The sequence below is a fragment of the Oscarella lobularis genome, chromosome 1 (assembly GCF_947507565.1).
Source record: "Oscarella lobularis chromosome 1, ooOscLobu1.1, whole genome shotgun sequence".
NCBI classification, from domain to species: Eukaryota; Metazoa; Porifera; class Homoscleromorpha; order Homosclerophorida; family Oscarellidae; genus Oscarella; species Oscarella lobularis.
The window spans coordinates 1,353,733-1,367,193 of NC_089175.1; the positions used below are offsets into that span (position 1 = coordinate 1,353,733).

Here is a 13,461-nt window from a genome sequence, read left to right on the forward strand (position 1 = left end):
CACGACAAAGTTTGCGAGATTACCCGCACCTATCGGAGCAGGACGACGACTTATTGACTTTGTCAGTGTAGCGCGCGTGCGGCCCAGGACATCTAAGGGCATCACAGACCTGTTATTGCCTCAAACTTCCATCGACTAGACGCCGATAGTCCCTCTAAGAAGTCGACCGTCGCGTCGCGAGACGCAACGTGACTAGTTAGCAGGTTAAGGTCTCGTTCGTTATCGCGATTAGGCAGACAAATCACTCCACCAACTAAGAACGGCCATGCACCACCACCCATAGAATCAAGAAAGAGCTCTCGATCTGTCAATCCTCGCTATGTCTGGACCTGGTGAGTTTCCTCGTGTTGAGTCAAATTAAGCCGCAGGCTCCACTCCTGGTGGTGCCCTTCCGTCAATTCCTTTAAGTTTCAGTCTTGCGACCATACTCCCCCCGGAACCCAAAGCCTTTGATTTCTCACAAGGTGCCGAAGGAGTCGTACGATTGACGTCCTCCGATCCCTAGGCGGCATCGTTTATGGTTGGAACTACGACGGTATCTAATCGTCTTCGAGCCTCCAACTTTCGTTCCTGATTAATGAAAACATCCTTGGCAAATGCTTTCGCACGCGTTCGTCTTTCATAAATCCAAGAATTTCACCTCTGACAATTCAATACGAATGCCCCCGACTGTCCCTATTAATCATTACCTCGGTCCCCAAAACCAACAAAACAAGACCGAAAGGTCCTCTTCCGTTATTCCATGCTAATCTATTCAAGCTTGACCGCCTGCTTTGAACACTCTAATTTACTCAAAGTAAAGGTCTCCAGTCGCCGGCACGCGCAATTAAGAGCACGCCGGCTCCTCGAGAAGAAGACCGACTCGACCAGTGACACGCCGTCAAGCGGACCGATCGAGTCGGCCTGAAATCCAACTACGAGCTTTTTAACTGCAACAACTTTAATATACGCTATTGGAGCTGGAATTACCGCGGCTGCTGGCACCAGACTTGCCCTCCAATTGTTCCTCGTTAACGGATTTAAATTGGACTCATTCCAATTACGAGACTTGAAAAAGCCCCGTATTGTTATTTATTGTCACTACCTCCCCGTGTCGGGATTGGGTAATTTGCGCGCCTGCTGCCTTCCTTGGATGTGGTAGCCGTTTCTCAGGCTCCCTCTCCGGAATCGAACCCTAATTCTCCGTCACCCGTTGCAACCATGGTAGGCCAATACCCTACCATCGAAAGTTGATAGGGCAGAATCTTGAATGATCCGGCGCCGGCGCAAAGGCCGTGCGCTCCAAACAGTTACTATGAATCGTCCGAAACGGGACCGAAATCCCGATTGGTTTTGAATCTAATAAATACAACCCTTCCGCAAAAGTCGGGCATCGACGCATGTATTAGCTCTAGAATTACCACGGGTATCCAAGTGGTAAGAGACCATCAAATAAACTAAAACTGATTTAATGAGCCATTCGCAGTTTCGCCGTATAAGAACGCTTATACTTAGACATGCATGGCTTAATCTTTGAGACAAGCATATGACTACTGGCAGGATCAACCAGGTAACTGCCTTTCCGAAGCACAGTGTGCGCCGTCGCTCGACGGACGATCCGGAGATCCGCCCGTCGAGCGAGGCATTCGCACCCATAACACACTTTCTCTCGATCGTCGAAGATCCACGATCGAACGACGCGAGATTCAAACACTTTCTGCCGCCTTTTCTCTGACTATCCTGCATCGAGACGACGGCTACGAGGCCTGCGTCTGCGATACGCGATGACACGCTCCACTCGCGTGGTGCCGTGTCGTCGGATTGCCTGATATTGTTTCACACAACCACGCGTATTCACGCGCCCCTTCGACTCACGATCGACAGGCTCTCGTGCTGCGCGAGAATCGTAGCGATTGCACGCGGACAGCTGAGACGCCTGCACTCTTTCCACTGTCTATCGGTACGGATTCGGAGCAGCGTCAGTATTACCACTGATCAAGACTGCTCGCGATCGGTACTGATACTCGGGTCAAATCGGATATCATTAATCGGTATTTCCATTTCCAGAGAGTAGTACCCCCTTACTATATGCCAAAAAAACGGGGTTTTGTCCTTAATAACTTCAACACTACGGCGTGTAAGTCCGTCGCTCGAAAATACGAATGCCATCTTCAAAAACACGTTTTCTGCATAGCAACAGTACATCGAAATTTGTAATTGAATTTTTGCAACCAACCGGAAGCGATTAACTTAATTACACCGCCGTTTTCGTCGAATAAACGGACCTCGATAGTTCCTTTTTAAAAAATTTTGGGAACGCCTACTATTGAGGTGCAAGTGTCTTCATACCCTGTCCGTTGCTAGGCTCGCCTACGCAATCTCCTCCCCTTTTCATGACGTTTGGGTGACGTCACTGACCACTAACAACTTAAACGTAACCACGTGTTATAGAGCAATATCGATTCTGACGTCACTAATGCGATTATTCGCAACTGCCCCGCCTAGGAATTAGGCAACGCGTGCCAGCGCCCTAATTAGTTCCGCAGTCGAAAACTCCACAATTTCTGTGATCCGAATACACTGAACTTGTCAGTCAATGCAATAGACTTTGATCTGTTCAGAAAATTTCGTTCCAGGAGCTATTTCAGCGAAGCTACAACGTTTTTTCGACTTTTTACAACATTCTGGCGACCGTTTCTATGTCGATCGCTAGTCCCTCATTCTCTACTTCTATTTGCAAAGGCGTTCGCTATCCTAAGACGTCTCGACGTGCTCTATTCGCAGTGACCTTGCATTCACGCCTATTGGGCGTGAGACACCTCCACAAATGAGCGCACGAGACGTCGACGCAGCGAGACTGCAAAATTTCTTTTTGCTAAAACTCTACTCCACAGCTCGTGGAAAACACGGTTTAATGAGAGCAAGAATTCCTATCTATTGGAGTTGCCGTGAAATCTCTTCGCCCCTTCCTTTCTTGTCCGCTGGTAACCGCGACTTTCTATGGGCGATTGGCGCGAGACCGTAGCGCCTGGCGCGCCTACTGTTAAGTTGGACATAGGCTCCAGACGCGGTCAACAAATTCTCTGCATACCGGGACTTCAACTATGCAACACCAAGGATACTACCGCGCACTGGCTGCTGCTAACCTGCGCAGATTTAACTTTTCTAACCTGTCCTGTTTATTAGATATTTCACGACTTCTACTTTCTAATGAAGTTAAGAACGACTATTCTACTTCACAGAAGCAGCAAAGGCGTCTCGACGCGCTCTAGTCACGGTGACCTTGCATACACGCCTAGTAGGCGTGGGAAAAACATACTAATGAGCGCACGAGACGACGACGCAGCGAGACTACCAACTTTTTTTTGGCTAAAACTCCACTTCACAGCTCGTGGAAGGCAGTGCAAAATGAAAGCAAGAATACCTATCTATTGGAGTTGCCGTGAAATCTATTCGCCCCTTCCTTTCTTGTCCGCAAGTAATCGCGACTTGATATGCGCGATTGGCGCGAAACCGTAGCGCCTGGCGCGCCTTCTGTTAAGTTGGACATAGGCTCCAGACGCGGTCAACAAATTCTCTGCATACCGGGACTTCAACTATGCAACACCAAGGATACTACCGCGCACTGCCTGCTGCTAACCTGCGCAGATTTAACTTTTCTAACCTGCCCTGTTTATTAGATATTTCGCGACTTCTACTTTCTAATGAAGTTAAGAACGACTATTCTACTTCACAGAAGCAGCAAAGGCGTCTCGACGCGCTCTAGTCACGGTGACCTTGCATACACGCCTAGTCGGCGTGGGAAAAACATACTAATGAGCGCACGAGACGACGACGCAGCGAGACTACCAAACTTTTTTTTGGCTAAAACTCCACTTCACAGCTTGTGGAAGGCAGTGCAAAATGACAGCAAGAATACCTATCTATTGGAGTTGCCGTTAAATCTCTTTGCCCCTTCCTTTCTTGTCCGCAAGTAACCGCGACTTGCTATGCGCGCACACTCTGCTATTGGCGCGAAACCGTAGCGCCTGGCGCGCCCACTGTTAAGTTGGACTTAGGCTCCAGACCCCTTTTTTCGCGGTCAAAAAACGCCCTGCATACCGCGACCTCAACTACGCAACGCCAAGGATAGTACCGCCGACTGCCTGCTACTAACTTGCGCGGATTGACCTTTCTAAGCAGTCTCGTTTTTTCAATGCTTCGCGACTTCTGCCTTCTAGTCAAGTTACGAACGCCTAATCTACTTCACAGAAGCAGCGAAGAAACACTTCGTTTCGATATCGCACCTCGTTGGACCCTCTTACGCGGTTCGTTCTGACTGCAATCGATTCTTACCTTGTTTCAAAACGTCTCGGCTAATTTTGGAGTCGTGAAAGTTGGATTAGAGGCCGTTCGTGCATAGCAACGATTTCGTATCGGAGGTCACGAGACTGTCTGCGCGCGTTCAACCGCCGGACCTGCGCTGCTATTCCACCATGGCCAAGAAGCAAAGGAACGGCTTGTAAACCTCTTTGTGGATCACATTTGCACTCGTTTTGCGAAATTGTTGTGACGTTGGAGCCGTTGGTCTGGTAATCGACAGAAGCGCGCGTCTGTTTTCCTACGAGAGTGGAACGCGAGGCCACGCCTGCAACGAATGAAAGCCGCGCTCGTAACGGTCAATCAAACGCGACTGGAGTGTGGGGCTTTGCTTCCATACAAAGTGGCGCGGCTCTCAACTGCATGACCCCCGGAAATTCACGATTTGTATTTAGTACATGATAAGCATAGATACTAGAGAAGATGGTATAAGTCATGGCATCACATCATATTAATTGCATCCAATCCAGTTGGATATTATACAGATCCAGCTGAAAATCCTCTGCACCTTGAGGAAGATTTTGTCTATAGAACAAAAGTTCTTTTGAGAAACGCAGCACGTGCGTTCCGGGACAATCGCAGACAGAAGGTGCAAACTCAATGTTGTCCACTGGCTGAACAGAATCTGTAAAGACCTTGGCAATTAGCAACTCAAGCGTTGTGGAGTCTCCTGGAATGTATTTCCCAATGTCAATTTTGAGACAGTATTGCACTTTGCAAGCTTGTACATACATGTATGAGCGACGCTTTTCATCAGTAACTCGATTGAAATCAGATATTTCACAAAGAAAAGTGCTCTGACCGGATAGCTTTGGTTCCAGCTGAAACATCTGGCACCCAACGCGCCTCTCCAACAGAGAACCCGAGCTTGTTTCTGTGACTCTACCTGGGCTCTACCGTAGTTTGAGAGTAGTGAGTTCAGTGCGTCAATTCTTGTGCATGCAAAGTCATTACAGTATTTTTTTAACTTCGGACACTCGTGCAGACCTCAGGCAAAAGTAAAGTCTATCGCACCCCTGAACCAGCGGAAGCTTCATCTCGTCCTTGCTGCGGCTTTGCATACGTGACCATTTAAATGTCTTGCCATTCAATTATTTGGCTTTCTTACCTTTACAACAATCTGATTTCGCACAATTGCCGCTCGTAAAATAAGTGCCTAACACACAATAAGATCACACTGCTACATGACGCTGTTGCGCCTCTTACCTTCAGTTTTTGCTGATACTGTTTCCCCATTGCTAGGGAACGCTCAAAGGTCTGCGTTCTCTCATCCACATCTCGAGCAAAAAGAGTCTAAAACACACACAATAAACGAAAGAAACGAGACTGAGAACAAATCGTAAATAAAGCAACAGACACTTTACCTTGCTATGCGAATCAATGCGAGCTGATATTTGGCCATCAAGTATAAGCTTAGTCAGTTCGTCTTCCAGCTGAGCGACTGTTGTGTTGAACGCTGTAGCCATTTTCGTCATGTCTGCGGACACGTACGGACTAAAGTACTGAGACATCGTCCTATAAACAGGGGAGAGCACGGGCGAAAACCATTTTAAAACCTGAACCAAGGCTTTGCTTCGTATTTGAGAATAAAGGTTTGCCACGTGAGGACTCAAGTACATGTCTAGCAGAAGCGTATCCTAAAAAACACAGAAATTCCACACCCGTCTACAAAAGTATTTCATAAATACTTAAATACTTACCTTCATGTTGCTCAAAATTTGCAAGCAAGAAGCGTATTGAGAATTGTGAAATTTCTGCACGACGTCACGAAGTTGAGGCTCCAATTCGAGAAACTGTTTGAAGGAGCTATTATAGAGTCAATGTGGGGAAAAGAAGAATGAGCCTGTATCGATACTCTACCTGCTGGCTATGACTTTCTTTTGGAGTTCTTGTCTGTCGAATGTAGCCAAAGCACACAGACCCCCATAAACGGCCACGTTATTAGGTGATAGCATCTAGAAATGTCAATGGCCCACAAAAACCCGCTATTTTTGAGTATCCTGACTTCAGGAAATTCGGCGTGGTCAAAAGAAGCTTGAAGAAAGTGGCGAGCAGCGTTCTTGTATTTTCTACTGCACAATTCCGCCAAGCCAGCAGAGCACTTCAGTTTGGTTAAAGTAGCAATAACATTCGGCTTATCATGACTCTAAAATAGAAAGAAAACGATCCAAATTGAAAAAGTAAGTAGAAAAGCATGAATGCACCTCGGAGAGTTCTGAAGACGATTCAGCCTTGTTCACATAGTTCAGGACGTGAGGCCAGTTTCCCAAATATATGCTAACCTATATACACGTAATTCTTCTTTTAAAATAGGTTGAATACTAATAACTATTACCCTTATAACGTTAAGACACATATTGACAATGTGCCGCGAGTTTGTACAATAGTCTCTTGCTCTTGAGTAGCACTTCAGAGCGTTGCTATGAGCTTTCATGAAAGAACTCGCTTGCAAAGAGTGAGCTCTCTTACTTGAAGTCGCCACAATCGACGTGATGATCGCCCAAGTCGTCGTGTCCTCTCCTGATGCTCTCTTTGATGGAATTTGCTTTGTAATTCTTCAAGTCATTGTCCAATTTTTCGAGCTAATATAAAGAAGTCTTCCCTATATCTCCACCCCGAGTGAATCGCCAACCTTGAGAGCAGCTTTTTTATTGGTCGCCTCAATCCAAGCAGTATCGACTTTAGGCGCACTTCCAGCCTCACGATTCTTTGAACTAAAATATAAAATTTATTTTTAAAAATCCCCCTCCCCCAAAAAACTAACCAAGCATCTTCCAACAGGGCAACGACTTCCGCATACGCTTTCGTATTGCACGTCACCAATACAGTCACATGAGCCAAACTATTTATTACGTCGTAAGTATTTATTTATTTATTTATTTAATCGAGGCGTTTTCGTAGAGTTTCTTTTACCGGAGAGCGTCGGGGGCCAACGAAGGGCAGTGATTCGCCACGAAGACGAGTCTCTTTATTCTCGCTATGCCCGTGTAAGAAGCGGCGTATGCGTCCAAGTCCTGCCCCGATAAAGCGGCTATACGTCGATGCGAGTCGGTTCGGTAGCAAACGAACGCACCAGCGTTGGATTTTCGACGACGAATGCCGCTGTGCTGACCGGATAGTATTCTCCGGGGCCCACGTCGACTTGCATCGGCTCTTCGGCCTAGTTAAGAGTGCCGACTCGCGAATTGAAGGAGTCGTTGCGTGCTTACGTCCTTGAACGGTCGCAGAGGCATTTTTTGTATCGCACCAACACGGGAAGTCGACGGATCCTAGATCCCGTATTAAAAACATTAACCCGGATTCGAACAGTGGCCGCTTTCGTTCGTTTTTTTGGATGGAAAACGCCGGCGAAGGAGTGCCCGAGTCCGAAGAGCACCTCGCTCAATCGGAAGAGTTCAACGAACGGCGGCGAAAGCACGTTGACGAGCGAGAAAAAATCGCCGGAAGCAGTGACGGCGAAAGCGACGGACTGCTAAGCCTAAGCGACATCGACGACGAGAAGGACGACGAATGGTAAGCCTTTCCGCATCACGGGACGTCTATCGAGGCCTCCGCGTCGTCTCTAGGCTATTCGTATCGCCGACAAAGCCGCCGACTCCCGAACAGAAACGCGTGAAGCCGATTGATTGGCTTCAAGGCGATCTCGACCTGACCGGACCGCCGTTGAACGTCGAAACGGTCGCTCGCAATTTGTCGCTGGTGTCGCTAAGCGGCCTGCCGTCGTTTTCCGACCCGTCCGGCTCGACGATCGAAGGATCGAAAACGAGGACGTTGACGAATGAAACGAGACCGGTCGTCTCGATGACTGAAAAGATGTCGATGACTGAAAGTCGATTACCGGAGAAGTTGGACGACAAACCCATATCGGCGTCGACTCCTCTCAAACGCGACCTAACTTTCACGGTTGGCGGCAGCAGCGGCGGTGGCGGCGGCGGAATTGGCATGAGCGTCGAGCGCTTTTCACCCGATCTCGAAGAGGAAGAACTGAGGGAGTTCAAGGAGTTCGAAGAACAAGCTGAATTGGAGGAGTTTGCCGAAAACGAAGCAGCGCTTCAACGAGAAGAAGAAGAAGCAGAAGAAGAAGAAGCGGTGGCGGCGGCGGCGATTGTCGCAAAGAGTTCGGCTGCAAAGAAAAAAACTAATGGTCTAAATTCAACTTTTGTGATTTCGAAACCTGGGTCCGCGCCGGCACTGGCGGCAACGTCGACGTCGACATCGACGTCAACTATTCCTCAAATTCGAAAGCCACCTGCTATTCCCGGGTCGAAGTCGAGGCTATCAAATTTCGGATTTGGATCTTCGCTGAGACGAGGTGGCGGCGAAAAATTGCCGGCTGGACTTCCGGTACGAACGAAAACTGGCAGCGTGGTAGGCGGAAAGTTGCCAGGGTCAAAGATTCCGTCCGGATTGCCACGATCAAGTAGCAGTGCTCAGACAGGTTTGCCGAGGTCGTCGCGACGATCGAGTCTACCACTAAATAGAGACAAAGATCGTGGGCAAGAAAAGAAGAGGTCAGTTTGTTAGACATACAGTGTCTGTGGGAACGTATTGGGGAGAGTGTCTCTATTTTATAGGGAGCTCAAGCCCAAGGGGTCTATTAGGGCGGTGAAGTCGGCTGTCGCTGACCTGAGCTGGAGAGAAGGGTGCTTTTAAAATTTAAGCTTTCCGCAGTAGAAAACTTGATGGGTTCTAATAAATTATTCCCATCTTACTCATATGACGAAATTGTTGACAATTTTGTAGCAGACGGTTGACGGGACACGTAGATAATCTATTTTTGCAAGGTTACACGTGCTGATAGCAAAAAGAAAAAAACAAAGCATTGACGTCTTCACTTGCATGGGATATCACTTCCCTTTAATTTTGGCTACCAGAGCGGAATTTTCCTGCTTCATCTGCTTGAGATCGTCGGTGATTCGCTGTAGACTGGCAGTGACTGATTTTTGCCTTTCCGTTTCAATCTACGCCAAGTATCATGATAAGGTCCTCTTTCTTCTTAGCTAAAGAAAAAAACTAACAAACCTGTTCTTCCAGTTCCCTGATTTCTCTCAGCACGGTTCCCGTCTCTATGACAGACGTCACTATTCCTCCGCAAGTCTACAAAAAAAAGAAGGATTACTATCTAACTATCTAAACTCTATTGTATTCACCTCATGCAGCTTCGCTAGATGTTTGTAAGCGGTGCGACAAGCCTCGTCCTTCTTGGCGTCCTACAAAAAATGATGATGATTTTAGATATGTAAGCAGATCTTCACCTTGAAAATTTGCTCATCAGTCACAACAAAAGTCCTATCAAGCTTTCCATCTAGCAAGTTTATCTCCTGTTGCAGGCGTCTTGTGTCCATGAGCACCTGAAGAAATGGAAGTAAACATTTGAAAAAAAGAGATGGCCGCTAGCGTTTACCCTGTCAATGTCCTTTCGCTGTTTTCGTATGTTAGAAACGATTTCCATAATTCGACGAGTGTATGACGAACGGTTCACGTCCTTTTTCTGCCTCTCGAGTTCCTTTGCCTTGATTAGATCCAAAAAAATAGAAACAACGAGCGAAAGATTTCGCGAAAACGACGTACCAATTGATTATATAATTCATCCTTCTTTCGGGTTTCTTCAGCGATTTCTTTCATACGTTGACGCAATTCCCTAATCTCCTCCAATCGCTTGGCCGATTCACCCTAAACACATATTATGAAGGTTTTTAAAACCTGCATTATAATCAAAGCCCCGCGACGTCATACCATTCTCGTTTCATTCAACTCCTTCAACTCGCGATACTTGGCAATCAACGGCACACGATGGCTCTCCCACTTCTCGGCCAGCGCGACTAGACGCTGTGCCGTCGAATTGACGAGTTGCTGCAATTTCTCTATGTTCTTATCGGCTTCAGGCAACATTTCCATCGTCTTCTTCTTCACCCGATAGGCGTCCTCCAGCTCTCGATTGGCCGCCTCCGCTGTCGACGTCAACTCGGCAATCTGAATTATTTAAAAATTACAATACAAACTATTGATTTTTTGAGAGTTTCTTACGCGAGCTGCGTTGACAGTGAATTTCTTGATATCGATATCCATGCTTTCTAGTTTGGACGTCAACTCGTCGAGTCGAGTTTGAAGCTCAGAAACTTCGTCTGCACGTTTCTGCTTCACCTCCTGCGCAAAAAGGATAAATACAAAATCAATAGTTTCCTGTGTAATGTCTTTACTTCTTCCGTTTCGACGGGAGGTTTCTCTTCGAAGAGACCAGATTTCTCGCTGTCCTTAGCAAATTGTAATTTCTCGGCGTGCGTGAATCTGGAGCCTTTTCCGAGTGCCGACTCCCTGCCGCCAAACGAGCTGACTAGCTGCTGAAAGTCGGACGCAAAGCCCGCGGCTCCCGTCGCCAGTTGCATGCTCGCTCTCAATTGATCAGCGATCTTTTTCTGAATTTTCTCCCTTTTTTTCAATCGGTATTCCTGCAGAGAAACAAACGGTTTCTAATTAATTAAAGTGAATTAGGATATCGGAGTTCTTGCCTCTTCGGAAAGTCTCGACTTTAAACCGAGATTGTTCCACTCCGTTTCCCATTCCGCGGCGGCGGTAACGCCAAGCGCGTTGTTTTCCAACACGGAAGCAGTCACGTCTCGCGTCGCGGACGGCTGAGACGTCAGAACATTCAGATTGGCGCCATTGTAATATTTCTTCTTCTCTGCATCAGAAATATTATTAATTACGTAATAGGTGAGATGATGGTCTTCACCTTTTGGCAATGGCACTGTGAGATCTCCGATGCCAGAGGGAGCCTCCACCAAATTCGTACGAAAAGGCCAAAATTGCGAGTCTCTCTAATAAACACGTGATCAATATAAATTTAAATTAATTTAACTTAAAAATCTTCTACTTTGACTTGATGAGGTATCCAAGGTCTTGTAAGACAATGAGCCATTTCGGCTCCAATGGCTCGTCTAAGCAGCGCAAACGAGCCTAAAAAGAACACCTCATAACGTTTCGCCTGTAAAATTTCATCGCCCTTACTCATTGGTTCTGACGTCACTTCGGAGCTCTCTTTCGGCAATCTTTCCACCAAAAACATGAACAAGCCACGCATATCGCCTTCGTTGGGATACAAGAAAGTCTGATATCCGATTTCCGATCGATATTTCAACGCCTTAGACGGAGAAAATCAGCTGGGGCCCCCTTTTCTCGTTCTGCTCCCCCCTCACCTTGCAAGCGTCGGCGAGATCGGTGCCGACTCGAAAGCGCGCCGACATGTTCGACGGAAGCTTGCTGGGAAGTTCGGAGTTGTTCTCGTCGATTGCTTTCAAGCATCGCGAAGTCGCTTGGACGACGATTTCCGACGTGAACGATTTTAGGGTCGTTATCTCGTCCGGTATGTCGCTGTTGAATACGGAGCGCTCGCAGGCGTTCAAGGGGGACGCGGTGGGGAGAGTGAAAGGCCGCTTACCATCCTATCTGACGCAGGGTGACGATAATGATGTTGTCCACTTCGTCGAGGCCGGCCATTTTTGCAGCACGTGATGAACCCAATTGATATCTGAGTTCTGCGTAATTGAATTTTTAAAATTTGTATTTTGAGGCTGAAGTTGAGCTGTGCGGTGACTGAAAAAGCGAGTAGATAGCTCTGTGAAGTGTCGACTGATTTTCGAGTCTCTTCACCACTCCACTGGAGACTCACGTGGTACTGTGTGATAACAACCCCTTCGCAAACGGTTCTCATGCATTGAGATGCTTTCCTTGCGCTGTCAGATCAGCCTCGGAGGTCGCTGTCTCGCAAGACTGACACAAGTCCTCAGACTGCGTCACAGCAGTCAGATGACAGACGCCAATAATCCTTCTTTTCGACAAAATTACAAAGACGACGGTTTTGTTGTAGTAGACAACCTCCTCACACCGTCGGAGGTTTGATGGAGAAAATTCCTTTTGCGAATGGGTGTTATGACGATCTCAGGTCAAGTCCCTAAAGGATGAAATGTTAGACATCTGCAGTGGAAAACGAGGGAGGATCTCTGGTGTCACACCTTCTAGTGAAACAGCTACCGAAGCCGAAATTCTAGATAAATACTTGGCCATTCACTTTCCCCACAAAGTGCACCCTGAGTTGCATGGAAACGAAATACAACTCGTTCTTTAGATCTCTGATCACGTGCAGTCATTGGTTAGAGAGAGCAAAACCGTTGACGTCTTGCGCCAGTGCATTGGCCCAAACGTCAAGTGCATGCAGACAATGATGTTTATGAAAGGGCCCGGAAAGAGAGGCCAAGCTTGCCACCAGGACGAGTATTACATACCCACAAGAGATAGGCATGTGTTTTGTCAATACAGTTTATCACATATGCTTGATTGAGTTGATTGGTTTAGATCGCTGTGTGCTTCGTGGATAGCACTCGATGATGCCACTATCGAAAACGGCTGTCTCTGGGTTATACCAGGTTCCCATAGGAAAGGAGTGCGCATTTGGCTACAGATTCGCTTCAGAGAGTGCTATATGACATTCCTTAGATCATTTATCCTATGAAAAATGACGTCGACGAGCGATTCGATTCAAGTGGGTGTAGCTATGGACACGGATATTCAGAGTCGGCGTGGAAACCGGTTGAACTCAAATCCGGCAGTTCTGTCTTTTTCAATGGGTTAGTGCTATTGAGAAACGTAGCATTTGTCATTGTCTCCATTGAAGGTATCTGTTGCATCGCTCTTTGGCCAACAAATCAAAGGGATTTCGTCGAGCGTTTGCAAATCATTACATGTCGGCCGAGTCGCTGCTACCGTGGACTAATGACGGGTAGGCGTCAGGGTAGGGGTCGTCGAATAATTTGAATATTCGTTCCTGCGTTTTTCTAGTCGCTTCGAGGTCGGCGACGATATGAGAGACGTGCTTATGGTTTGCGGAGAAGATCCCTATGCGAAATTCAAGCCATTACAGGACGTCACCAAGCCTTTCGTCAGAGCCGAAGTTCGACAGAAAGACTCCGTTTTCAATGAAATAAAATAGAACGAAGACCTTTTTTCATAGCACTTTGAACAGACAATCCTTGGCATTCCTTTTTTTCAAGATTTCACGCTATAATCACATTATTTGGTGCAATCCTTTTGTGAAACAAACCAATATATTCACAGGAATTATCCAAT

General features: G+C 47.0%; 4 protein-coding genes and 1 non-coding gene across 7 annotated transcripts in view; 2 read left to right on the forward strand and 3 right to left on the reverse strand.

The window, feature by feature from the left end:
• Positions 1–1,552, reverse strand: part of LOC136199938 (small subunit ribosomal RNA) — a 1,815-nt gene extending 263 nt beyond the window's left edge. The window contains exon 1 of the ribosomal RNA XR_010673260.1: positions 1–1,552. This exon is cut by the window's left edge and continues 263 nt beyond it. This is a non-coding gene — a ribosomal RNA (small subunit ribosomal RNA).
• Positions 1,553–5,240: 3,688 nt separating this feature from the next.
• LOC136185899 (COP9 signalosome complex subunit 1-like) lies at positions 5,241–7,635 on the reverse strand. 2 transcript variants are annotated; one of them, XM_065973122.1, is made up of 16 exons: positions 7,548–7,634; positions 7,412–7,498; positions 7,252–7,352; positions 7,103–7,180; positions 6,971–7,052; positions 6,808–6,920; positions 6,674–6,758; positions 6,543–6,620; positions 6,344–6,484; positions 6,199–6,293; positions 6,039–6,144; positions 5,895–5,975; positions 5,703–5,840; positions 5,545–5,631; positions 5,447–5,494; positions 5,241–5,391 (listed from the first exon to the last, which is right to left on the reverse strand). In XM_065973122.1, the coding sequence occupies exons 1-16, from the start codon at positions 7,569–7,571 to the stop codon at positions 5,344–5,346; spliced, it is 1,392 nt and encodes a 463-aa protein (XP_065829194.1). In that variant the 5' UTR covers positions 7,572–7,634; the 3' UTR covers positions 5,241–5,343. The 2 variants fall into 2 exon arrangements, with proteins under 2 accessions (XP_065829194.1, XP_065829187.1); XM_065973115.1 differs by having other exon boundaries at positions 5,703–5,975; positions 7,548–7,635.
• Positions 7,636–7,638: 3 nt separating this feature from the next.
• LOC136185951 (uncharacterized) lies at positions 7,639–9,173 on the forward strand. Its single transcript, XM_065973177.1, has 3 exons — positions 7,639–7,851; positions 7,905–8,849; positions 8,913–9,173. The coding sequence occupies exons 1-3, from the start codon at positions 7,673–7,675 to the stop codon at positions 8,989–8,991; spliced, it is 1,203 nt and encodes a 400-aa protein (XP_065829249.1). The 5' UTR covers positions 7,639–7,672; the 3' UTR covers positions 8,992–9,173.
• On the reverse strand, positions 9,089–11,867 carry LOC136185870 (coiled-coil domain-containing protein 22 homolog). The gene is made up of 15 exons (XM_065973082.1): positions 11,777–11,867; positions 11,535–11,709; positions 11,347–11,479; positions 11,213–11,295; positions 11,072–11,156; positions 10,848–11,020; positions 10,539–10,787; positions 10,366–10,485; positions 10,075–10,311; positions 9,910–10,011; positions 9,743–9,850; positions 9,594–9,689; positions 9,489–9,548; positions 9,361–9,435; positions 9,089–9,299 (listed from the first exon to the last, which is right to left on the reverse strand). Exons 1-15 carry the CDS (start codon positions 11,833–11,835, stop codon positions 9,186–9,188), a joined length of 1,869 nt encoding a protein of 622 aa, XP_065829154.1. The 5' UTR covers positions 11,836–11,867; the 3' UTR covers positions 9,089–9,185.
• Positions 11,868–11,902: 35 nt separating this feature from the next.
• On the forward strand, positions 11,903–13,455 carry LOC136185983 (phytanoyl-CoA dioxygenase, peroxisomal-like). Of its 2 annotated transcripts, XM_065973223.1 has the most exons (8): positions 11,903–12,010; positions 12,079–12,231; positions 12,281–12,418; positions 12,464–12,633; positions 12,691–12,778; positions 12,832–12,962; positions 13,010–13,114; positions 13,174–13,455. In XM_065973223.1, exons 2-8 carry the CDS (start codon positions 12,145–12,147, stop codon positions 13,322–13,324), a joined length of 870 nt encoding a protein of 289 aa, XP_065829295.1. In that variant the 5' UTR covers positions 11,903–12,010; positions 12,079–12,144; the 3' UTR covers positions 13,325–13,455. The 2 variants fall into 2 exon arrangements, with proteins under 2 accessions (XP_065829295.1, XP_065829289.1); XM_065973217.1 differs by having other exon boundaries at positions 12,005–12,231.
• The last annotated feature ends 6 nt before the right edge of the window (positions 13,456–13,461 follow it).

Coding starts and splice junctions, on each gene's coding strand:
- LOC136185899 (XM_065973115.1), bottom strand. CDS start 7,571: ATGCCTCTGCGACCGTTCAAGGAC. Junction 6,145..6,198: donor AAGAAAGTCATAGCCAGCAG/GTAGAGTATCGA, acceptor ACTCTATAATAG/CTCCTTCAAACAGTTTCTCG. Junction 5,632..5,702: donor GCATTGATTCGCATAGCAAG/GTAAAGTGTCTG, acceptor TGTGTGTTTTAG/ACTCTTTTTGCTCGAGATGT.
- LOC136185951 (XM_065973177.1), top strand. CDS start 7,673: ATGGAAAACGCCGGCGAAGGAGTGCCCGAGTCCGAAGAGCACCTCGCT. Junction 7,852..7,904: donor GACGAGAAGGACGACGAATG/GTAAGCCTTTCC, acceptor CGTCGTCTCTAG/GCTATTCGTATCGCCGACAA. Junction 8,850..8,912: donor CGTGGGCAAGAAAAGAAGAG/GTCAGTTTGTTA, acceptor TCTATTTTATAG/GGAGCTCAAGCCCAAGGGGT.
- LOC136185870 (XM_065973082.1), bottom strand. CDS start 11,835: ATGGCCGGCCTCGACGAAGTGGACAACATCATTATCGTCACCCTGCGT. Junction 10,012..10,074: donor AGTTGAATGAAACGAGAATG/GTATGACGTCGC, acceptor ATATGTGTTTAG/GGTGAATCGGCCAAGCGATT. Junction 9,549..9,593: donor CTGATGAGCAAATTTTCAAG/GTGAAGATCTGC, acceptor CATTTTTTGTAG/GACGCCAAGAAGGACGAGGC.
- LOC136185983 (XM_065973217.1), top strand. CDS start 12,058: ATGCTTTCCTTGCGCTGTCAGATCAGCCTCGGAGGTCGCTGTCTCGCA. Junction 12,232..12,280: donor ACCTCCTCACACCGTCGGAG/GTTTGATGGAGA, acceptor TGACGATCTCAG/GTCAAGTCCCTAAAGGATGA. Junction 12,779..12,831: donor CAGGTTCCCATAGGAAAGGA/GTGCGCATTTGG, acceptor GACATTCCTTAG/ATCATTTATCCTATGAAAAA.